We start from the raw sequence: 25,607 nt of genomic DNA on the forward strand, positions 1-25,607 counted from the left end.
ACAGCCTGACCCTGCCTACCTAGACAGAATGCTTGTTCCTGTTGCCTCAAATATCAAACTTAGTGTTGTGATGCCTGGAGAAATATGAAGACCTACTGCGCCAGACATCATTTTAATTTGCCATAAAGCCAGCATCAATCAGTATTATTTCCAAGAGCATCTCCAAATTTCACCAGTATGAGACTCCCATGGAAGTCAAGTTCAGGATTTACTTTCAATATGAGCTTAATTTGCACTGAAGACATCAATTTGCAAAATAGGGACTTAAACTGAGAAGTACTCTTGTGAATGTTTGATAATAGATCAGTCTCTGGATACAACTAAACCTCTACTACTGAAAATAAAGCCGAAAATGCATTGATGCTGAATGCTGTTGCTGGTTGATGTGAGAAGTATCTGTGGTTTTAGCAATGATGCATCCCACAGGAGAGTCTGCACAGGAGCCAAGGAAAGGACAGGCATGAGATAGAACCACTCATAGAGCCAAGTAAGAAAACCTTAGGGAAGAAGACTAAAACACACTCACTAGCAGAAGTCTCCATGCTTCTATTACACAGTCTATGGGTACAGGGCCTTTTACATCAAAGTGGCTGCAAACCAGGTACAGGTCACCCAAAATAGTTTTTCACAACTCTATTCACAGCTACAGTAACAATGCAGTCATTATTTAATTTTTATCTTGAACTTAACAGTGTAGTAGCTATCTATTTAATAATTTTGGCTAGGAAGCCAAAAGCAAAAATAGAAATCTGGACTGGCAAACCACATCTCCTAAGCAAAGGGGGAAAGACTGTTAGCAGAGAAAATAAATTAAAGAAAAAACACTTAACAAAATTAACTGTGGTTGCACCATTGCAACGGGAAATATCTCTGCGTGTGCAATACCATCAGTCAGCTTGCAAACTCTGAAATAAGATAACAAGTGAAGCACCTGAAAGATGATACAGAATGTTGCTGTGCTAAAATACTTGTAAAGAAATTCACAAAGGAAGAGGATAAATCTCTTATTCTGCACTGCTATGAATTACTTGCACTTTTGTGGTGGCGTGGAGACCCACTAAGCCCCAGTTTGCAAGGTGCTGCTCAAAAAACCACAGCCTGCTGCTAAGACAAGCTCTGCACACTTCAGAAGTGAAGAAAAAGAAAACAACAGGCTGGAGTTAGCTAAAGTAAAGAGGTGAGAGGTCTTTGCATAACAATAAAAAAATCTTGCTAATATTTTTGCTAACATCACAACAGAGTTGTACAGTACTATACAACTACCTTCTATATTTCACAGTTTCTCTTTGAAGTGTCATGCATTAGCTTTTGTCAGAATCAGGAGTGGTCTAAGGCTCTGAGTCAGCACAACACACAAACGTGAATCTGACTTTAAACGTGTGCTTACATCCTTATGAGTTGTTTGCATTAAAGAAAACACAGATATGAGGAAGGCAAAAGGCTGGGTTGATCTGTCAGAATAACTTCAGATCAGAGGATCAAGGACACATAAGTAGCTCACAACATTCTGTGCCACCACTGTTGCAGTCGATGTTTCCACAGCCCTTCCACTCCCATAATTCTATAATCCTTTTGCTGGTTTACATCTCTGACTGGCTTGGCCCCACAGTGCCATGCCTGGCTCAGCACTACACCTTTAGGGTTGTTGCCAGAGTATACACCTGTCTCCTGGGGTATGCTCAGCTTTTGAAGAAGTTAGCAAGGAGATTTATCCTTCAGCAGGCCCACCCCACAGTGACCCTTTTGTAGGTGGAAGCTTTCGTTTTTATTGCACATTTTTCAAGAACATAAACCCCAACCTTAACAGAAAATGAAAAAAACAAAGCCAAGGAGAGGGAATGGATTTTTAGCATGTTGATTCAAAGCAACAGACCCTATCTGGAGTGGTCAGGCTCATGGTGACGTGGGGTTAGTACCTGGAAAATAAGCTCAGTCGGAGATAACAATAGGAGATCATTCCCACAGACTGCCTCCTAACAGCACATCATCAGGAGATACAAAGACTACGCAACGTTCAGTATCATTCCACAGAACAGCGGATGTAAGAAAAGACTCAGGCACTACATATGCATCAAGCACATTCAAGCACAGGATACACCTGTAAAGGCAAACCAACTCAGCCAGGAAACTATTAGGACACTATCATTGACTTCTAGTTCACTAAAGTTACAGCCTAGCGTCCCCCATGGTCTGAGCACACCCCACTTTTACCAGTAGCTTATTGTTCTCTTTACTGCTCTCCCAAAGGACACAAACCAAACATTCACATATAGGACTATGGTGAAAACTCCATTATAGCTTTCACTGAAAAGAGACTAGTGTCTGTGCGGCTTCCATGTGCAACAACTATTTATTCTATTTATTTATCATATTGTCCTTCATAGCAGGGCAGAACATGCTTTGAAGGGAGTCCAGCATTCTCTCCCAAAGATTCCCCTATTGCCATGAGCTTGTCACAGACAGCAAATTGCAGACAAGAGTGTCATGGGAGGGAGGAGGCTATTGAGGCATAAATGGGTGGCTATAAACATTAACAGCTTTTCCTTAGCAAGGCCATAAGGGAATCCAGGCTACCTAAGCAACAGTGCTCCCCTAAGAACAGCCTTTCTCTTCAAGAGAACACCATTTGCACTGGAAGCATGGGCATTTTTCTCTTCTAGGACCAAGATCTCACAAAAAAACCCCGACACAAGCATTAGGAAAGAACACTCTAAAAGTCATCCTCATAAGCATCAAATTAGTAGCTTCTACAGATGTTAATAGTAACAACAATAACACAGGATTTCATTCCATAGGCATTTACCCAGTGTTCTAGAGAGGGAAAGTCATACTCATAGAAGAAACATGTAGCACAGAAGAAATTGTAGAAACACCCCTTTAAAAGCTTCAATAAGATCATCCTAAAACTCAGGGGTAGTACCACACCAAACCAAGGCACTTGTTCCCCTCTTCAAGAAGTGCTCAGGGGAAGTGTTTAGGATCATTAATATTTTTCAGAAATTCACCCCACTGCACTTCTTTCCCATCCTAGTGAAATGCTCTCTCCCCAACAGGGTGGGAGCTGAGAGAGAAGCTGGGAGTCGCCTCAGGCCTCCCATCAGGAGCAGGCAGGGATTTCTCTTTGCTTCTAAGTAAATTGCCATTCAAAAACTCATTCAGCACCCTCCACCAGAAAACCACTGCGACATTACTACTACCAGAAGCACAAAGTATAGAGAGCTGTTACAGAGAGGCCAACCCTAGAGTTGTATGTGGCCACCGGCACTCTGGGGAAGGTTATCTCCACATTGGCCAGGTAGTAACAGAAGGCACAGCTGGGAGTTCCGGGTGGGATGAGAAATACAGGGGTCCCATACGGAGAAAAAGGTCCTGACTGGGCTGCAGGTAGGATGGGGAACAACAATGAGGGTCATGTGTGAGGTAGGAATCTCTGTGAGGACAAAGGACACACGTAGGGGTTCAGTGTGGGTGGGGGCGCCAGGCAGGGTTATGCACAGGGTGGGGTGGGGGCCAGGCCTCGGGCAGAGGGGGGCCGGGTTGGGAATCCAACGTGAGGGGACCCGGGTGTGGGGATGCCGAATTACGGGGACTCGGTCCCGGGGATGCGCGGGGTCAGCACCGCGGACAGCGCCCGGCCCATCCCGGCCACCTGTGCGCGGCGCCGGCGAGACGGAGGCGCCGGGGAGGACGGCGAGGAAACGGGGCCAGCCCGGGCCGAGCGGCGCCCGGGCGGGGAGCGAGGGCGGCGGGGACAAGGACGCGCGCTCCCCACCTGGGCTGTGGCTGGATCTCAGGCGCCTTCCACAGAGACACTGCAGCATATGCGAGCCTTTCTCCAGGAGAAGCCCGAGAATCCTCATGGATTTCACTTTGTGGCGCCCTCCCGCTCCTCGGAAAAGGGACCGGCCCCGGAGCGGCCGGCTTTCAGCGGCGGGGCGCCGGGCCCCCACGCCGCCAAACTTCCCGGCCCATCGCCGCGGCCCCGCCGCGCCCGGGGGACGGAGGGGGACCCCGCCGCCACTTCTCGGGACTTGTCCGCCGGCGGAGGGCCGGCCGTGCCGCGAAGCGGGGCGGGCTGGCTGGAAGGACGTCAAGCCCTAGAAACACGCGCGGCCGGCTCCCAGCCCTGCCCCCTGCCGGCACAGCCCCCGCCGGGCCGGGCAGCGCCGCCGGGACCCCCCCGCCGCCGGGGCTCGGCCGCTCCGCTCCTCCGGCGGGGGCTCTGCCGCTTTCCCCCCGCCACCGGGGGCCCGGTCCCGCCGCGCTCGAGTTCTGCGAGCCCCGGCGGGGAGGGAGGAAGGGATGGAGGGAGGAGACAGTCCCGCCGCCCGCCCCACCAGCGCCGGGGCCGCCGTGCGGGGCCTGGCAGGGTTGGCGCCCGCTGGTGCCCCAGCGACAGAAGGCACCGCGTGCGGGGGCACCGAGCGCGGCCCTGCCGGGGCTCCCGGGGCTGGAACCGCGGACCGGCAACGTGGCCGGGAAGAGGAGACACCTCTGGTCTTAAATCACCGGTGGGTGCGGATGTCCAGACCGGGGTGCTCCTTTATGAGCACGCTGTAAACGAGGGAGCCTCCGTCTTTCCACCTACCCCAGGCACCAGCTTCCTGCAAAGGGCGCTCCATTGAAACTCAAGGTACCTTCTTTTTTACCCATTTTTAAACTGTCGCTGTTACAGCGCTGAGGACTCAAGTCTCAGTGTTGGCACTGCACAGAGAAGGTAGGGCACATACTTCACATGCAAGGATGGTAAGGGAAACTAACCAGAACCGTTCATGAAATTACACAAAACGCACAACACAAGGCTAGAAAGCACAAGAGCACAGAAAAATACCTTTGACAAAACAGTACTATCGTATACAAGAGCTGTTCAAAAGAATTCTTTCACCTGAGTAAACTCTAATAGTGCACTAAAAAGCAGCTCCCTCCGGGACAAATAGGAACCCAGCACAAGGGTGAGTTTTTAACTGAATTACCTTGTGCTCAGGCAGGGTTACCTACTCACACACCACCTTTCAAAGCTTTCTCTGCTTTTGTTTCCCTTAATACCTGGAAGAAGTGTCCAGGTGTCTCTGACCAGCTCATGAAATGGATATTTTTCCAGAGACTGCACTCTAAGGATGTAACAAGCTTCTGGCCAGCAGTTCAGTGGGATGAAAGAGTGGGGATAGACACTTAGATGTTAACATCTAGATCAGAATACTGAGGTACATAAACCAGGCATAACAAAAGAAATGCTGTTTAGGTGTGAGAATCTATCAAGCATGTGTGGCAAAACTAATATTTTTGAGAGCATCTAGAGTCTTTCATGCTCTCAATAAATACTCCACAGTTTCAGTTGTACTCTTGAATAGAAAAGGAGAAAAGAAAGCAGTTAAAATGCTAAACATTTCATGAAATGGTAACTCTTATTTTCCAGTCAACTCTACTTCATATGCTGAAAAACAGCACTTGGCTAGAAGCAAACCAGTAGTGTACAGTTCAGGACTGTTAGAAAGATGGAAGATATTACTAACATCCCTGGGTTTCATGCTAAACTCAGATTTTGTTGTCTGCTGTGACTTAGGCTGAAAAATCATCACTCTGTCTTAACTTATAAGCTATTTTAGACAGGATCTTGCACATGCACCAAGTCATAGCAAAAAACTTAATGAGAGTGCCCTGCTCCATTGTCCCCAGTTACCCAGGATCATTGCTCCATCGCACTTCTCAGCAATCCCTGCTCCACAGCCATGATGAAAGGCTACAGTGCCATGTCAGGGCACATACCAAATGAAGACTACAGTTGTTACCTCTCCCCTTCTCCCAGAGTTGTCCTTCAGTCCTCTGCTACACCTGATCACCAGAGAGCAAGCCTGCAGCCCTGCTGGAACAAGGCCAGAAGTAGTGTGCACAGTGAAGCCTTAAAACAGATCTGGTGGTTCTCCAGTACTTCAGTAATAGATTAAAAAAATAATAGTCCTCTTTCTGCAAATGCTTCAGCAGCATGTTTGAGATGAGAACAATTCTGGATCTGGCTGATGAAGGACAGTACAGTGAGATCCAAAGTCAAGGTGCCCTCCCTTGCTTAGCAGCCAACATGGAGCTGTAAATGAGGGGCTCAGGACCGAAGTGCAGCTCTAGGTAAGAGGGAAGAGTTGCACTTAGATGTTATACATATCAAGCTAGCATGGGAATGGGCAGATTTATCCCATGAACATGCAAGGGCAAGTGTCTTGGACATGATACAGATGTTTGTTAGAATAAAAAGTGAAAATGCAACAGGTAGCTGAATTTTGAGACCTCTGTTCATTAAACTAAACACAGTTCCTGGAAAATCTACTCAAAATAACCCATAAAAACCACTAATAAAATAACCCCATTTCTCTGGGGAGTTTCCATCACCTTGCAGCAAGTCTGATAGTCCAGCCTTTGTGGGGCACACTCTAAGGGGTCAGTTCCTGAGTCACATCAGAGGAAAAGAGGGCAGACTCAAACCAGTGAGAAGAATGAATATTACCTGACATTTCCAAAGAAGGGTCGTAAGGACTGCAACAAGCACGTGCTCTCTCAAACTGAGTAGGTTTAAGTAAGTTTAGACAGTAAAATGGAAGAATAAAAACAGTAAAGGAAGAACTGTGATGCATATGACTCAAGTGTTTACATGCCACAAAATACTCAGTAATATCATGTACCAAATTAGATAAATCTTAGCCCAATAAACAAAGGTTAAAGAATTTGAAAAGATAAATGGAGCTGACATAAATCAAGACATTGCTAGATGTGTTAACTCATTTTAATCTGAAAACAAGGTAAACCAAAATAAAATTTATTTCAGTGCAGAGAGACAGCATGTACCCAAACAATACTTCAATGGGACACAGTGCATAAATCTCATTATGGCTCCATTGATGAGCTCACACTACTAAATAATAACGCAAATAACATGTCAAAAGTTACTGTGAAAATGCTAGAGATAGTTAAATTTTTAGCCACTGGTAGAACACAGGTATTAGAAATGACAGTATGCCTGAATAAAAGCAGGGATTTCATTTGCTGGAACACAAAGAAAGCTGTGAAAGCCTCATTGAGGTCAGAAGACATCTACAGGGAACACAGTGTCATGTGTGTTTCTCCCTTATTAAATTAAAATGCCATTGGCCTTCTGAAGCACTGAACAGAAACGAGAATATGTTTAGGATTATGGAATTTAAATTAATACCTTCTGCTAAAAAGAGGAATGTACTGCACTCTGATCAGAGAAAAATAAGGTGATTTAGCCGACAAGGCTCTTTGCTAGGTATTAAAATAGCATAATGTGTATGAGTTCACCAGTTACAAAAGCTAAAAAAGAAAGAAAATCTACAAAAGCTCCATGAAGAGACTAGCCAGGAAAGCTAATTTCCTTGTGTTCATAGAAAGGCAGTAATAATCTTTCAGAGTGCTGGGTCTATGCTGTTCTGTTTTCACCCCTTCTGACTGGTAGTTCTTTGAACATCGTGATGGGTACACAGACAACGAGCTTGTGCAGGTGTGTTATTTCTGGTTGGTTGGTTTGGGTTTTGTTGCAAGTCTCTGCCCTTGTTGTATTTTCTGGCCAAACCCAGGCGGATATGATGAGAAAGGGCCCATTAACCTTAAGAGCTTTGTCCAAGCTGGTGCTGACACAGAGCTTGCACCTTGTCCCTCCCTCTTGTAAGTTTACAAAACTCCTTGCACTTGGTGCTCATTTCTCTAAGCTCACTCCAAGGGTCAATATGTGACCAGTGACTGCATATTCTTCAGTGGTGGCAGAGAACCACTCCACAACACCTCTCCTTGCAAGAGCAAAATCCACCAAAACGGGCCAAGCCCTTTTTAGTGCAAACCATCATGCTCTCTGGGTATTTCTGCTAACTCTTTTCCCCTTCTTGATGAAGCTGGCAAGGGACATACCAGCCACATACAGCTCCTACTGCACCCAGCTCCACCAAAGCACAGCACAATCACACCAGATACAGTGGGAACTGCAACACAAAGTTGAGAGGTTTGCTGAAGGTCACACAATAAATTTGTGGACAAGTAGTGAATCATCTGTCAGTCCTCATTCTGGTGATTTAATGAGAGGATTAGCCTCATCCTGATAGTATAAAACTGCACTAAGGCAAAAATTCTTCTGAAAACTCTACCATGAATAAAGTATACCACACATCTTCTGAGAGCAAATAGAAGATGAGACAAAAAAAAAAGACAGAGCTTGAGTTTGTATATCAGGCAAGAAAGATTAATTTCTTAGTTGCTTTTCTGAAGAAGAGTGAACAGAAACCACCAACTCTGGAGAGACTGACTTGGTAAAATCTCAGTCCCTTCTGAGCTCACCAAAGCAGTTTCTGGAGCAAAAGAAAATACGTCCCATAGCCTTGATCATTTAATAGCTTTATCCTCAGACACATAAAAAGCTTATAGTAATGAGCACTCAGGAGCTGAATTTCCTGACATTAAGAAGAAATCTAATATTACATGTAAACAAGGCTTTGTGTATGAAATGTCTCCAGTCTGAATTAGGGAGAAGTGGTTATTCTGAATGTTTTTCAGTACAGTGACACTTCCTCAGAACCTGAACTTCTAGGGCATCTCCAAACATTTTGGCAGTAGTATAAGCAGCACAGAACAGATACTCTGGAAAAAGAGGCAGCCAGACACTGTTCCTCCCACCCACTTCCACTGCCCAGCAGATGCCCTCATCTACAGGATGTGTAAACACAATGTGTTTAAAAACTCTTGATGGATTTCTCCCCAACTACTTTTTATACCCATTTTTGGAAACCAGTAGACCTCCTAACCATCTTTTGGCAAGGAGTTCTACAGGTTAATCGTGTGGCAGGAAAAAGCTTTTATTAGTTTAAAACTCCTTCTCAATAGCTCCATTTAATCATTTAATGCTCACCTTAACTTATAAGGTGTGCATTATAAAATTATATTGTGAAATAGTAATTTTATGTTCTCGATAACAGTCATGGTTTTATACAGCTCTGTCGTATTTCCTTTCTTAATTGTTTCATTTCTGAAGGCACCTGAAAATGCCTAATCTGTTCCATCATTCCCGGGCAGCAGCTACTCTTCACGCTCCACTGACCTTGTCACTATTTCCTGTGCCTTTCTAGTTCTATCACATCTTTTCTGAGACAGGATAACTGGAGCTGCACACAGTACTCAAGGTGCAAGTGCTCCAGGGATTTCTAGCACAGCAGGATGATAGCTCCTATTTGCTTTCTGTACCTTTTCCAATAATTTCTGCTTGCATCTGCTGAGCTAGCACTTCTAGAGAGATTAACTTCCTCTGTGGTCTTTTTCCAGTGAGGAAATGGACGCCAGTAGCACCCCTTACCCTTACCATAAATATATATATTTATATACACACCCCCCATGTATTTGGGTTCCATCAATGGGTGCATTACCCTGCACTCCTCCCCAGTTTATACTCTTGTTGGTTGAGCAGATGCTCCATATTAGATGCTCCTTCTACAGTTCTTTTATGTCCATTTCTGTTTCTCCTACTCCAAAGATTTTGTCCCTTCTTCACTCTTCAAGATCATTTAAGAGCATGTCCAGGACTGCACACCTCAGTCCCTCTTCACTGGCAATTTCCCCACTGAAGAGACCTGCCCTTTTTTTTTTAAGGGATACACCCAGTGAGGAAGCATCTTAGAAATCCAGACTTGTGCCTCATCTTTACCCAGTTGCTCAAGGAACACTGAGGAATTTGGGAGGATGTTCCTCCCCCAGGAGGCATGCAGCCCCTTACCTAGATGACCAAACCTGACTGCCAGTCCCCCACAGGATGGCTGCTGTGATTTTTTGCAGTTGTAGTTCATGGCAAACCTCCAGATGTTGCCACATTTGTCCTTTGAACGCGAGAGCTGCAGAAGCACCTTCTAGGTGCACCTCTTTGTTGGGTTCAAGTCCCCTGCCAGCTGTGACTGCTGCTCCACATCTGCAGCCCTTCCAGGGGAAAACATGCTGGAAGGCAGAAGATCTCCCCCGCCTGCCGATCCCTCCAGGCTCAGAGGTTATGAGAGAGGAAAGCAGATTAAAGGGCTGTAATGCAGCCAGCACGGGGAAGATCTGACCCACAAGGCTCCAGTAATTGAGGCTATTAATCCACAGTAGGTAATGATGGCTTTGCCTGAGGCATGACCCACGTTTTGAGGGCAGCAGATCACAGTTCAGCCAGGGTTTGGAGGTGGGCAGCAAGCCAGCCTGCTGGCCAGCAGAGCTCCTGAGCTCTGCCCACCGACAGCCCCTTTTCTCCTCTGCTTTCAGCAGGCAGCCACCAAGGCAAAGCCAGAGCTGGAATAGGTGCAGCTTCCAAATTCAGGATGTGCTCTTGGCTTCCCCCCCAGTTCCTTGCGTGAAACATGAGCAACTGGCAGGCTGCTTTCCTCATCTAGGAGTGCAACCAATCCATCCACCTCACAGGGAAAAGTTGTCAGGTTTAATAAAGGGGATTTTCTGAGGGTAAAAGTACAATAGACCAACCATGCAATAAGCCATCTCCCCTTCCCCTCCAGCAAACTCACTCCTAATGTTCCAGAGGGCATCTGAGGTTGGGAGCAGCATCTGTGGAAGCACAAGCCTCCCCATCTGCCTACTTCCAGTGACACTTACAGAGCCTTTTACTGTTGTCTAGACCTGAAGTGTATTTATTCTGGCATGCTAATACAACGCATGTGGCACAGCCTCATCAAGACAAGCAAGTACTTGCCTGCCTGCCTTGGGAATGATGGTACAAGAAATGCTTTCTGCTCCAATTCACAGCTGCTCCAATGACAGAAAAGCCACTATCAGGACAACCCGGTTCAGACCCTCACTCATTAAGTGGCCACCATGGCTGAAGAGTGCACAGAGACACATCTGAAACAGATTTCTCTGGAAAGACCACTATTCTGGAACATGCAATTCCCAGTGCCTGCAGTGGAGCACAGCTAAGGTTCTTTATCAGACCTACACACAGACTTGTCCCTGCTGGCTCTGAAAGGAAGAAAATTACAAAAGCTAGGTATTAAATAATAATATTACAGTGCAGTTATAAAGGGTCTATGTAGGTAAAGGAAAATTAATGTTTCAAGAGATTTGAGGATGGGATTTACAAGACCTTTATAAGAGCCACCCTTGAAATCCTGGGTTGTTAGGACAGGACTTCCTACTGGGTACATTTTTTTCTAGGTGAACTTAAGACTTTTTGTCTGGAAAATTTCCTTTTCTGAGACTTATGTCACTTATTCCTCATCAGAATGCAAGAGAGCTAACAAAAAAGAAAAAAATAACAAACTGTCTCTTACTGAGAGCACACTATTACTTTGGGACAGTTGTAAAAAAAATAAACATTTTTTTCCATAAAATGACATTTTTCTAAAGTATCTCAACTTTGCTGAAGTATTTTAGCAGTATCATGAAAATAAAATTGCAATGAAAGGCTTTGACCTCATGAAAATAAAACATTTCTGTAAGATTCTCAATCGCAGACAGCTGAGGAATACCAGGAGTGTTTGGCCGACAGTGGTGTGAGCAGAGATGAACTTATCTCATTCCCCATTAGGCCACGAGTCCCCCACTGCTCTGCAGCCCCCTGCACATGGGTATCCACACACCACACACCAGCTTCATGGGATAGAGAAGATTTTTTGCTGTTCATCATTTTAGGACAAATGGTGAAGGCAGTTGATGTGACCCGGCTCAGACCCTGCCAGCTACAAGGCAGAAAGAATCACTTTCTCCACTCTCTGCTGTAAGAGAAAACCCAAACCTGTGTAACACATTTTGGGTTCCTTTTTGCATTTGACTCATGGTCCAGCATCTTTAAAGCTTTCTATTGTTAGCTTTGCTCTGCAGCCATTAGAACCAGGAAATCTAAATATGCCAAGTTACCATCCTTACATAATGGCTCAGGGATTTAAGAAAGGCTCCAAATAGTCTAAAAGTTAGCAACACCAGTTTGCAATAAGCACACCAGTGACAGGTAACATGGCTGGCTCCCAGGGACAGGAATCATTGCTGACATGTGACATACTCAGTAATGGCCTTAACCTGCTTTGCTGAAAACACAGCAGTGCCAGCCCACAGAGTGATTATCAACCCCTGGAGAACTCTGCTCCCCTATAAGAACATAAAGATCCTACTTTTTTTCAGCAGCTGAAGAGATTTCACTGAAGATGGAACAAAGATTCTAGCAAATCCCATTCCAAAACATACATAATCTGGCAAATCGGGAAGGAATAAGAAGTGTTCAAGTCAAAGATGAGCGCTATTATGTGATTATTGCTATGGAGAACAGCAAGAAAGAGGAAATCACGAAAGATGAATGACCAATGGGTGGAATTTCAAAAGGAGGAATGTACAGGAGGAAATGCTTCTGTGTGTGAGCAGATAAATCAGCCAGGCATTTCTTTATCAGGCATTACCAGAGGCCTTGAAGGTCAAGCACTGCAATGACTGTCTACTTCCCGCAGGCAGAGTTTAAAACCTGGACCACACCACACACATGGCACATGTGATGGACCTGGCTCAGCACAAGCTAAAGCTGTAACTGCCACCACAGAATAGACTTGAGGGAGGGTTAGAGGAGACAGGGGTGGGTGCAGAGGATTTTCCAATAATGTTAGAGAGACGGGGCTGGATTCTGACCTGCTATAACCGATACTGCTCCAGGAGGTCTGAATTTAGCCCATACATTTCAGGCACTAGGTTTTTTTTTGTTTGTTTGGTTGGTTTTTTTGGTTTGTTTTTTTTTTTTTGGTTTTTTTTTTTTTTTTTTTTTTTTTTTTTTTGTTTTGTTTTGTTTTGTTTTCTTACAGGCACTTTAGGGATGCAAAGCTGAAATTATAAAGCTGAGCTGCTGCTCTGTCAGCGTGTGCTAAGCTATTTATGAGTCACTAAAACACACCTTTTCTAATTCTTACCTTAGCTTGTGAATGGCATATGGCCAAGATGCCTTTTCCAGCTACTTGAGAAAAGTCACCACAGTGTGCTGTGTGCCAGGCTGTTGGCAGAGTCACTGCACTGGCTCTGCTACAGGACATGCTTGACCTCCAGCCAGACCTGCATTAGCCCTCTGCCTGTTTACATTGGGGCAGTCACAGACATTATCTAAACAAATGTCACCCAATGGCAGCAATAAATTTGGGCAATTTCCCTCAAATGAGAAAGCCTCTGCAGAATCAAAAAACACAACTGCAGGCTTGAGTCACCCCAAGTCCCCAGTGCTGCCTTAGCCCCACACACCATTTCTGTCCCTGCACAAACAATCCTACCAGGTACAGGGGGCTCACAAGTGAGTGGAACCACAGCCATCACTTTCCATTCCCAAAAAGCTGCATCCTGCAACTCAGCAGTGAAACAGTAGTTACAATGGGGGAAAATGTCAAATTAAAGCACAGCTGTTCTGAGCCAGTTCTCATGTGTCATGCATCCACATCCTCAGACCACTGACAAAATTATTTCCTTTCAGCTGGCACTTGCTTAAAGCCCCAACACAGAGGCAACCTCAACTATGCAGCATTCAGGTTCACATAAACCCTCCTTAGATGTTATATCCCAGCAGTGAGGATTCCACTTGCTCTATCTAGATATCTTGAACACCAGCCCCACATTCAAATCCCTACACTCAGAGGCTTGACTTATTTTTTCTCCACCACTTTGTTTCCTTGACTGTTATCCTGATCCCAAAAGGGATTTTCCATCTCCCACTCCCCTTCTCAGCCAGCTGCTGTGCACAGATTTAGCAGGATGACTCAGAACCAGGGAATGACAGCTCAACATTTTCCTGCTATAGAGCAATCACTGCCTCTCTCCAGAAGGTCCTTGGGTCAGGATTGGAGGTTCTGCACAAGGGAAAGGGAAGCAGTGGCTGCTTTCTGAGGAAAAACAGACCAAACTCTGTGGGACCTCCTGCTGCTTCCCTCTGTCACAGCCTTAACTTGTCCTTGCTTAAGCCTCACAAGAGCAGCTTGTTGTAAAACACAAGTTTAGCTATTTGCTTTTCATGACAGCAGAGCCTCAGAGCTCCTGAGGTCAGCACCAGGCACTGTGTGAGGCAGCACACGACGCTGGAAGCTGTGAGGAATGGGAAGGCAGGTTCCCAAGGCGGTGTCTTTTCTTTTTCCCTGCTGAGTTACAGCAAGTGTCACGGCCACATCATCTATTTTTCATTCCCCAGTGCTCAGTGTCAAGCCATAATGAAGCCATAAGGAATCCAGCACCACTCAGCAGTGCACAAAAGCACTCTGGCTCAGCTCTGCAGAGCTGTATGGCATAGTGTGCAGTGTTGCAGGAAGGAGGAGAGTCTGATACCAAGAATGCTCCCCATTTTTATACACTACACTCCCAGAACAGCAGTGATAGCAAGTGAGAGCAAGACAGGACACAGAAAAGCCTTGCTCCTCAGCCTGCTCCCTCAGTCACCACCCTGAGTACAGCGAGAGCTGTCAGGCAAGGCCACAAATGTCCAAGGTGGTTAATGTCAACAGCCAGCTACACGAAGGCAAGCAGAAAGATCTGTCTCAGGATGATGTTCTCAGAGGACAGATGGTCAAAGATAACTTCTGAAAGAGTGCCTAAGTGCACTCCTGGGTCTCCACACAGCTGCCGTAACTCAGCTGCGTTTCCCCAGGCCTGAGGCATCACTAAATCTGGCAGCTGGGGAGAAGAGCTTTGCTGCCAGTGCCCATGGATGTGCACTGGACACAGCATGGCCATGGGTCAGACTGTCCATGCAGAGGAGCAGGCATCACTCACGGGGAGACGCAGGGATCCCTCCTGGTGCTTGTTCACCTCCATGCTCACCACCCTGCTCATTGGCAGAGCTCCCCTGGGCTCAGGCAGGGCACCTGAGCTGTCTCTTTGCCCATTTATCCAGCCCAGAAGTGGGGTCAGTTCTCAATGAGTACAGAACACCTGGCAGCTCCAGTCTCCAGGTAAAACTTGCAGTGCTTTTAATGAGATAGAACAGACAACAGCTTTACTTGTACACTATTGGGGCAGGCATCTGGAAATGGGCTACATTAACACAAAGTAAATCAACAATCAGGTACAGCCTCGGAGCTGACATCTGCTCCAGCCTATGGCATAGTCTGAGCAGCTGAAACTGGAACAAAGCAATTCCTGGGGAACAACTCATAGGGGAAAGCCTGTGCTGGTCTGTCAGAGAGGTGGGCCGAAGTGCTTGGATAATGTAATTTTAAAGTATTGTTCTGCTCTTCCACAACTTGCTTTACCAGTTAGGTACTCACTATGTAGAAACTGTTGGGCCACGTCTCTGGTACTCCATAATTTTTCTTCTACAGTGGCAGTCTCACCAAGGAAGGTTTCATGAAAGATGCCTGCTGAGGCCAATTATCATTTTTCTTATGGGTGTTTACACCAACTAGGATTGATGGTAATGGGCACTTGGCCATCATGCCACACAGCAGCTGTGTTTGCACTGCACTTCACAGAGACCCTGCTATTTACATATAATATTCCAACTTTTCAAACTTCCTTTTACTCCATGTTACAAATTTCATATTTCCTCACTGTCATTTGTAAGTCACGTTAAGATCTAATGTCCCTGCTAAGATTTTACAGAAAAATCCTGCTGAAAAGAGAGCTCAAATACAAAGGTGATGGTTCAGCCCAGGGTCAGGGTAGTTAACACAGACATGAAATGCTGTGCAGACCAGTATGAGGCTCTTCTCTTAACACATCACAAGGCATTACAGGAGATAGAGCAGCTGCCATCCACTTTCCTAAGAGCAGTAGCCTTGAACACCCTTTCATATTCTTATTGCTGTCAGGATTTTCCTACCACAGCTGCTCTTGAAAAATAGGAGATTCCTGGTGGCTGGGACCAAGCAGGAACACAAAGATGCTGTTTCTGCATGTGCTGCAGTACAGCAGTTTTGCCACGTGGGAGGCCCGACTGGTCAGCATGCCTCCCCCAGTCTTTTTTGGAAAAGGGAGAATAGGTTTATTCTGAAGGCTTTGCTGATTCTTATTCTTTACACTAACACTGTATCTACAATCTAAGCATCATCTAAGGGTTTACAGAAGCTTTCCTCTTTGGTGGTGTAGAGTTTAGCAGCAGAGTTTCTGCATACTTAAGGGTTATAAATGATACTATCTGTTTTTAAAACTACAGGCAATACTTTCCCATAGTTTCATGGTTGTACTGAGATGGGTCCTTGGCTGCTGGCAGCAGTAGGGGTCACTGTAGTGTGCGTTAAGTGGGAGAATTAAACTAAAAATAAAAATCTAAGGGAAAAAAAACCAACAAGCTGAAGCATCTTGTGACAACTCACCCCAGAAGCCCTGTCAATCTGCCAGGACTGCATTACCCAGGAGTTGGGAGTGAAGCTAAACCATCCACCATCTAATGCTCAAGAGCTCTTTAACCCACTCCATCTTCAGCTGCTTTCCGTTGCTGGCTGCTTTTAACCTAGTTTTCAACCTCCAGAACTCTTATTTCTGGCTGCAGCTTTCATTAGCAGAGACATACTCCCCATTCAATTCCTTCCAGAGATGTAGGCTACATCCCCAAAGTGCCTTTTTGGGAAAGTTGTTTGATACACCTGCAGCCAGAGGGTGCAGTGCCCTGGAAAACAGGGAGGAATGTAGCTTCCAAAGTGCATTTTTCTCCTCAGTACTAAGAAGCCAAACCCCACCAGTGAATTTTATAGATGGGATTGTTCTTTCCTAACCATTGCCAGTTTTGTTTCTAAAACTGATGGGAAAGACTGTTTCCTAAGGACTTGGAGGGCTCTTCTCCCTTTGTCTCTTTCCCTATCCTTTTGGAGCGGTGGGTGATTAATTGCTTCTTTCTCTACTTTTTCACACCTCCATTATTGATGCCCTCTTATACAGACAGCTGGGGAAGAAACAGCTTTCAGGAAGTCCCAGTGATCACAGATATGCCCTCATCCTCAGCTTGCAAAGTACTTTCTTGCTGAACTGCCAGAAATACTGATTTCCTGAAATACTCATGATTTCCTGTGGGCAAATCATCTCCTGTCACTACACAGACAGGTTGTATCAGGGGGCATGCAGCAGTCTGGTGTCCCCTCTGCAGAGGTGCTCACATACCTTGTGACCTCCCTTACTGCCTGATTTAGAGCCTGTCAGTCTGCATCTTGTCTTTCTCCAGAACTAGCTGTGGTCTGACAAGATCAAGATGGACATTGAAAAGAAAAGTGATTTTATAGTGTAAAACACTTCAGTTGAAGCCTTCTCAGTTTCATACTCTATACCATCCCCTTAGTCTTCCTGGAAAGAGGGTACAGGGCCTTCAAAGGCTGGGGCACATGCTTTCTTTTCAGAAGTGTCCACACTCTTTTTATTGTCAAGTGACAAGTTTCCCTAAGAGGGAGGGATGTAAACTGTCTCCAGTCCCAAAGCTTTGTAACCATGTCAGCAAAGCACCGCACTTGGCTACTAAGATCTGCGGGGAGGCTGGATTTATCAGCTCAGACACCCCAGCTGTGTAATTACACAGCCTGCAGTCTTGAAGCAGACTGAGTCCAGCCAGCCCAAAACACAGCCCAGACAAGTTTGCATCTGGCTGCAAAACATCTTCTAAGACATACCCATGACTACTGGCATCAGCTCAAAACACTTCTTTGGTTTAGAAAGCATCAATGCCAGGAGATAGATTGGGTATGCTGAACATCAGCAGCAGAGCTGTTCCCACAACAGCTGTGTACATTAACAAATCCTTACAGTCCGCCTTGGCAGAGACGCTGAGGTTGGCATTTCTGTCCCCACTTCACTTCACAGGCAGGGATATTGCAGCAGGACAGGACTAAGCAGCTCCCAGAGCCTCACACAAGCAGCCCACAAGGCCATGGAAGAAGCTGTATTACAAAAGGCTTTGCTCTGAGGACTATTGGTGCCATGTGCTGGACTCAGTGCCCTGCCAAGAAGAAGCAAGACTCTGAAACCTAAAATCCTGTCCCACACCTCCACACTGACTGACTTCCCACCATCTCCTGTGGGGTTTCCACTGGCTTTAAAGACAGCAAGCTTTGCTTGATGGAGGTCAAGCCACAGAAGAAATTTGGTCATCTGTGGTCACAGCACATTCTGTGGTTGAAGTAACCCAAATCTACTGCATCCCATTCCTCTGCCTGAACCACAAAAAGCTGTTTTCCTTTAAGATGGCCTTATAGCTGGGCTTACTGCCCGCCAGGCTTGTGGTCATACTCTCTCTCAGGCTAATCCAGTACAAAAGGCACTGGCTGCTCTCCACTCCAAACCTCTGCCAAGTTGTGAGATAGATGGAGCTGCTTATAAAACGTATCATAAATTGGAACAGCGTAAGAAGCTAACAGCCGTTGTTGTGCTGAATGCAGCAGCCTATGTCCCAAAGGACCTCAGCACAGCTGATTTACAAAAAAAAGCACTCAAAACAACAAATGTTTTTGTAATTCAAGAAATTTCTCATAAAAGTCAACCTCTGCAAGACTTTTGCAATAAGATCTCATTTGAAAACCTGCATAAATCATCCTTAAGTGTTTGTTTTAAGTATGTAAACACTAGAACTACCCAGTGCAGACAAACACTGGGGAAAAGCACACACACTCCCCATCATGCTTTGTATTGCTTTTTTTCATTCTGGGTGATGGGTATGTGATTTCACATCCCACCCCACACCTACCCAATCAATAACATTAACAACTTTTCACTTCTTACAACCAATGTACCTCTCTGAGCTCCACCTGGTTGGCAACTCTATCAAGACTGTAAGTTCTACACAGGACAGAGTTCCGGTAACACATGGCTTCCCGAAGCTGAAACTAAAAAAGCAAAGTTCAGAAGTATTTATTGTTGAAGGTGATAAAGCATTGGAAAAGTTTTAAAGCAAGAGGAGATGTTTTCTTTATTCAGCACTGTACTTCAAGCAGGAGTCAATTGAGGGCAGTCCTGTGACTTGCACTCCACAGGAGGTCAGACTGAAAGATCACAAGAGCCCCTCTGACCTCATAACCCAGGAATTAATACCTGGGAGGAGTTTCTTGTAAAATCTGTCAAGCCACTGCCCTTTAAATCCCTACCTACAGCTTCTCTGTTATGAAGCCGCAATGGAAAAATCAATTAAAGAACAGGGAAAATGGAAAAGAGAAAAAACAAGAAGCTACTGACTGATGAAGGCACAGTGAAGGATGATGGAGGTTTGAACGTTGCCCCTGCACCAGGCTGAGCAGGACCTGTTCTGAACTCCTGGAGATCATGGGATGTTGGCTGTTACTGATTCCACTGGTACTCATGTCCTCTGCAGGTAACAGAGGACAAGGGTTTGCATTCTGCAGGACTACAAAACCCATGTCACTCCCAAAATCTGAACAGCCCCACTGCACAAATAACCACACTATAAAGCTATTATTCTTTCATTTGAACATCCCAACCAAGCTACCTTTGTGATTATAACTGTAGACCAAGAGAGAGTGCATACAAAACAACAGGGAAAAAACCCAACACAACCCAAACTAGAAATCCAACAAAAAAAACACCAAAACCACAAAACTGCTGTTTCATTATTATTGTATTGCTACTTTGGAATCAGGGAAAATATAAACTTCCATCAGCAGATCTGTGTTCCTCAACGCAGCTCAAAAAGTTGGCAGGGGACTGTACAAGGAACAGAAACTAGATTGCACAGATCTTCAGGAAGCCACCAGAGGGTAGCAGAGCATTTTAGAGAGCAGCTGACAGAAGCCCAGGCAAAGCAGCCTGATCTGTACCTGCTTCTCCCTCCTCACTTTCTGGTTGCTATTTCGGTTATTCAGGAAAATAGCAATTTTATTCATGCCTATCCATTCCATTTTCAATTGCTGCCTTGCTTTCTTTGCAGATGAGAAGGATGATTTATATTTCAATTATTCCTACCCTTCTCCCTGAAAGAAGCTTGTTTCTCCCTTATTTTCTTCATAGTGTCTGCATCCCTCCCCAGCCAACTCTCCCCTGCAGTAGTGGGCAGCAAGCCATGTTCTATGGACAGAGCTTATGGTTCAGCAGTGGGGTACCACCCTTGGGGAGGCAAGAGGCAGGGAAGAGGGTCAGGAGGGCAAATAGCTGTTTCCAGCAGTTTCAGGAAACTGGTTACACCAGTAGCTCCCCACATGAGGAGTCTGGATTACCCCAACATCCTTGCTAGTACAATGTTCAGATGACACTCTGAATTGTTGATGGCCAGTCCCAAGGTTTTGATTGTTTCAAAGCTGTTAAAAGTAAAGGAGAGGAAGAGACATAATATTTTTGTAATACTTTCCTTGTCTCTCCAAAAGTCTCCATTCTGCACTTTGCAAATTCCCACCCCGGTCACACACAAAGCCCTCAGCTCCACAAGCACCTCAAGAAGCCAATAAACAACTTCATCCTGATCCCTCTCATGCCCTCTGCTGAGTGTAAAAGTAGGAAGACTTCCAATAACTTATTATTATTGTTATTATTATCATTATTATTATTTTAAGGTTCCTGTGTGTTAAGTCTCAACCCAGGATGCAGGGAGTCTTGTTGCCCTGCTCTGGGAAGCTTATATGGGGAAAGGAGAGCAGACAGTAGCACAGGGGAGGGGGTGGGGGGGACAAGAGTCTGGCTTTTTCACGCACAGTCTGCAGGAACCAAAAATAGCTCCTGAATATTTCAGCAAATCATTCCCAATAATTAAAGTTGTGATGTGTTTTCTGTCAATCCCAAATGCAGTGAAAGCCTTGAGATATATTATTCACTACAATTTATTCATCCAGCTACACTTGCAGAGTTGAAAATTTCCGTTCACTTAGACCTAAGTGCAAAGAAATCCTCCAGCCCCTGAATGACAAAGTCTTTCATATCTGCCCATTGCTAAAAGATGCAACAAACTAACCTTCCCTGATGAATCCTATTTATTTATTGCAGGTATGTCTTCCCCAGTAGGTTAACACTGTAGTGCAGCTGACACTTCTCACTGATTAAGTTGTATCTGTTCAGTGCAGCTGCTTTCAGTCCCTCTAACAGGTGAAAGCCACTAAATAAATTTTCCACAAATTTTACTCCTAATTGGACTATCCCACTTGTTCTACCCAGGTGCTGTGCCAGACCTGAGGACCAGCCCTTTACCACATTGTCAGGAAGCAATGGGAGGTAGAGGAAAGGTTCTTGCAGACTTCCAGTTCTGGGGAAAAGGTTCTGCCTCTGTAGAGCACTTGATTATCAGTCCTGCCCCACCAACAGCAGACACCTCCTCAAAACAGACACCAAAGCTAAACATGCCAGAAGCATCACCCTCTCATAGTGCTGTGAAAAATCTGTGGCATCATTTAAATCCAGCCCAGCAGCTCACTCCTCCATTACAGCCTCTTCATGAATTACAAATGTGAAGCAGCAGACGCTCGGCACAAGAGCACAGTCTGGGCAAGATCTATTTACAGACCTTCTTAAAGGAAGAACCCAATATATAAAGGTGTTTTCATTCTCTTGTAGCTGGGGTCAGGAGAGCTCAAAGGGACAACATATTCTGGAAGCATTAAGCATCCTTGATAGGGTAGTCAGAGCATGGGTATCTCAGTTTGAGATTCCCCGTCTGTCCAATATGTCTGGATATTTAATATAAATTAATCTGTTATTACAAACCATTCAACCAAGCTCTCCTTGACCTGCAGTCTGAAACAAGACAGGGAGCTAAAACAGGCCCTTTCTCAGTCTGTTTGAAGGTACAGCTGTTAAAAGGATACAACTTCTCTTCATGATTACAAGGAGGGTTATTAGGAATGATGCCATAGGAAACCCTGGAGAATCACAAACATTCCCTTTTGCAAAAGACTGGCAATATGGGGAAACATTACATTGAAGTTGCAGTTCCTTCTTAAGCATTTCTCCTCCTCCTCAGTTACGTGTCACACTGTCATTCCAGAATGTCACCTTGATGGAGAGAACAACTTCTTGAAAGGAGTAATCTGCTTGGAGCAACAAAAGCCACCTCCTTCAGAAATACACCCACAGAAGCGTGCAAGGCCAGGACAATAACGTCATATCAGGGCATAATTAAAACTCCTGAGTAGTTACAGCTCCTCATTGACAGTCTTTTATGTAATGACTGAACGCAGTTAAGGTAACGACCTTCCCCATACTGACATGTCTGCACAAACATACAATTACCACGGAGATGGAAAGCAGCCTGACAAACATTTTGCTCAGGGAACAAGAAAGCCATCAAGGAGGTCCCGAGCCCTTTTCCAGCCTTGCTGCTCCTGACTTCTTCAGGACATTGCATCAAGCCCTGAAGGCAGGGACAGAGGCCAGAAGGTGCTCACATATTAATAAGTCCTCCTTGCCCAGCAGATGCCCTTTCTTGGCAAAACTCTCCCTTTCTGTAGAAGATCAAGCATGTGTTGTTGCACAACTGACCGGCAGTTTTACAGAACAAGCTCAGACTGGCTTTCTGGGGGCACTGAGACATGAGACAAGAGAGATATTGACAACATCCTAACAAACAAAAAAAAATATAAAGACAAAAGCTATCCATGGTTTCTCACTCAAGAAACATCCACCCTTAGAAGCCTATTTTTCCTAGTCTTTTTCGTTCTTGCAGGGTGAAAGTGAATAAGCAATAGTAAGCATGGAAAGACGACCAAATCAACAGAAAGAGACGAGTTAAACTCAAGTTTGCATGACAGAAGTTGCACAGAAGTGCTGTGGGAAGACAAAGGCATTCATATTCAGATCTGAATTAGTGAGAGCTATATGAAATCTGGACCAAAGGATAATAAAAGCAAAAGTCTGCTAACGGTGGTTAGATCGTGTTCTCATGGAGCGTGTCTGGGTGACTCAGACAGCAGGGTTTTAGACAAAGAGGGTTTAGAACAAGCCTTAGTAAAGATAAAAACCAGCAGCAATACAAGACACAGCACTCTTACACAACATCATACCTGTCCCATTCACCCTTCCTCTTGTCCTGCAAACAGTGGCACACAGAACTAAGGCCTGTAATGGAGCACAGCTCTGCCCATGTGGACCAGCAGCCGTGGACAAGTCACATGGCCAGACTGGCACTGTGAGCTCTTTGGGAGTCCTCTCCTGTAAAACTTCTAAGATCTCATCATAATGGAAGTTACCCAGCCAAAAAAGTCCCAAAACACACAGTAAGAAGAGAGCCTTTACAATTATTTTTGTCGTTGCACATTTGCATCACTGTACTAATAAAGATTCTCCAAGTAAAATTCTTACCACCAACTTAATATCCAGTCCTAAACTCAGTCTTCACTCATGTTGGTGTGCAGGCTATACTAGCCCTGCTTGCACTAGTGCTCCATCTGCCCACACGAACATCCTACATTTCTTGGGGAGACTGAAATGGCACTAAACATCAGTGCTTGGCAACTGAACTTCACCATAAAGTCTTTCTGGACAGGCCTGCTTTTACCTTCAGTCAGTCAACATGCAACTGAAGCCATTTTGCCAGCATACACTTCACTTGTGCTCCTGCTAAAAGCCTTGTGTCAGGCTGAACAGTGAAGTGCTAAGGATCTCACGGTCCTTGTTTCATTATGTTATTCCCTACAAAAAATATGCAATTGGGTCTGGGTTCCCCCCCCCCCCAAGCTTGGAAGAAGTACAGTGGTTTGGCTGGGTAGAGAAAAATGTTCACATTTCCCACTGTGAAAAACTGTGCGAGAAAAAAGCATTTGCAGAGCATGTGGTATAACAGGAAGGGATTGATCAGATTACCTGGAGAACTGATACTTGCCTCTACTAAAACTCTATTTCTGTTCAACGCCCTGCTTGCAAATTTTGAGAGAAGATAATACAGGATTTTCTTATGGTATTTCAGGTTAAATGCTGCATAAGAAATGCAGCATCCTCAAAATGTCGCATCTATAAGCTTCTGATTCACACATTTGCCATTTGGGGATATTAGGTATGATTCTTGTTTTTAATGAAGATATAAAATATTAGAAGGAAAAAAGATCCAATTCACAATTCTATCTGTCGAGTTTAGTGTGCACTGACTCCAGGTTCCACAATAACATCACGCTGTGAGTGTGCTTTCAACAGCAGCTCCAAGTGCATTCATGTCAGGCAGTGGGGAAGGCACAGGCTGAGACAGATGACACCCAAAGCTCTTCTAATGCATTTAAACCTTTTTGTCTTAAATTGATCCCATCTCAGATATGCTGAGTGTTCAGTCTCTTTTTCTGGCTGATTTAATTATAACTTTCGAACTGGTAAAAACTGTGATATGAAGCTTTGTGAATGAGCATTTTAAAGAGAAAGTGGGATAGAAAAAGACTTAAATCAAAAATCTGGGGACAAAACACACTGGCTACATCCATACTGTTTAACACAGTCTCAAACACAGGCACAAGGCTCTGCATCACTTGAAATGTGAGTTACAGTTTAACCTCTGACCACTCAAGCCACTAAGCCAGTTTGGCACACCACATGATGGGCATAAAACTGACCCAGAGCACCCATAGGAAACACCTCCTGTATTCACAGTCACAGACCCCACATCTACATGAACAAACTGTGTCAAAATTCCACTCACACCTCCCACCATGCCTTTTCCCCAGGTCCCAGTTTTACTTCAGGAGGTTTTCCAGAACATGGTTTTTTTTTAATATCTGTTTGTACAAGCAACAGTTTTCTTGTGTTTTCTTATTCAAGGGTGGACTTAAAAGAACAAAGGTTGCTCTTTCATAATGCATCATCTTCCTGAACAGACCAAACAAGGTCTCAATGAAAAACCACAAGCTTTTATTTGTACCCATCAACATACCAATAAATTCACAGAGAATAACCACAGAAATAAGGAGCTTACCACCCTTGAAACCTTCCTGAGTGCCTTCCAGAGATGTGGTGTACTCCCTTACATCAGTGGTGTTCTTCAAAGCACAGTATAAATCATTTGGTGTGTGAGACAATGGGGAGGGCATCTTCAGAAATGTATGTTCAAAGCAATTAGGAGAGGTGATAAAGCAGGACAGCCACAGAGATTTTCTTCCTGCTTCTCAGTGGAGACAGAACCGACTCATCTTAGTACAGTACCACAGTCCAAAATATTACACCTATAGTTGTTTTTTAAAGCTGTATCCTTTACATGTAGAAAGAAAGCATGGAAATAAACATGAAAAAAGTTAATCATCTCACGGCTCCAACTCAAACTTTTTTTCCTTCAGCAGACGTAGGCATGCAAAGTGGAATCCCAATTTAACCAAGAGCCAACCTTGGCGTCAAACAAGTGCTGATACAGCCATATGGTTTGAAAGAGTTTTCTCTCCTTCTGCTAAGTGCCCCCTCACATCTTGTAGAGGATGTGTCTTACAACCATTATCAGCAGCAATTATAAAAGGCATCTGCCTTTGGTGACAAAGAGCTGCAACTGCTGTGATGAGGTGCAGGGAAGGCTCCAGGCTGATGGTGCTTCTTGCAATTCCCTTTGCTCACTGAGGACACCAGCACATGGCAAAGGATCTATTTAAGCAACTCTGCTGCAGGCAGTGAGATGTGGGGTAAAGACAGGTGACGGAGCTACAAGAGAAGGGGGAGATGGAAGGGATGGGGATTTTGGGAGCAGCAGAGGGAAGCGAGCAGCAATCTAGGCAGAGGAAAAACATGGGACTGGGGATATAGAGACACTCCAGACG

General features: G+C 45.0%; 2 protein-coding genes across 8 annotated transcripts in view; one reads left to right on the top strand and one right to left on the bottom strand.

The window, feature by feature from the left end:
• FGF12 (fibroblast growth factor 12) overlaps positions 1 to 25,607 on the bottom strand; it is a 236,277-nt gene that overhangs the window by 134,347 nt on the left and 76,323 nt on the right. The window contains exon 1 of one of the 3 annotated variants that reach the window (XM_053986049.1): positions 3,773 to 3,860. The exons of the other annotated variants lie outside the window; for them this stretch is intronic. Coding sequence (XP_053842024.1) covers positions 3,773 to 3,860 — 88 coding nt within the window. Of the gene's footprint in view, positions 1 to 3,772; positions 3,861 to 25,607 lie in introns of those variants that run through there. 3 annotated transcript variants of the gene reach the window in all.
• Positions 3,822 to 25,104, top strand: LOC128811984 (collagen alpha-1(I) chain-like). 5 transcript variants are annotated; one of them, XM_053986052.1, is made up of 2 exons: positions 3,822 to 4,633; positions 21,049 to 21,095. In XM_053986052.1, exon 1 carries the CDS (start codon positions 3,822 to 3,824, stop codon positions 4,623 to 4,625), a length of 804 nt encoding a protein of 267 aa, XP_053842027.1. In that variant the 3' UTR covers positions 4,626 to 4,633; positions 21,049 to 21,095. The 5 variants fall into 5 exon arrangements, 4 of the variants coding, with proteins under 4 accessions (XP_053842027.1, XP_053842028.1, XP_053842026.1 ...); XM_053986053.1 differs by lacking the exon at positions 21,049 to 21,095 and adding an exon at positions 12,920 to 12,999; XM_053986051.1 differs by lacking the exon at positions 21,049 to 21,095 and adding an exon at positions 10,527 to 11,357.

This window comes from Vidua macroura, chromosome 10 (genome assembly GCF_024509145.1).
Source record: "Vidua macroura isolate BioBank_ID:100142 chromosome 10, ASM2450914v1, whole genome shotgun sequence".
NCBI classification, from domain to species: domain Eukaryota; kingdom Metazoa; phylum Chordata; class Aves; order Passeriformes; family Viduidae; genus Vidua; species Vidua macroura.

What these genes read in the sequence shown, in the direction of transcription:
- LOC128811984 (XM_053986052.1), top strand. Translation starts at nt 3,822, where the DNA reads ATGCGAGCCTTTCTCCAGGAGAAGCCCGAGAATCCTCATGGATTTCAC.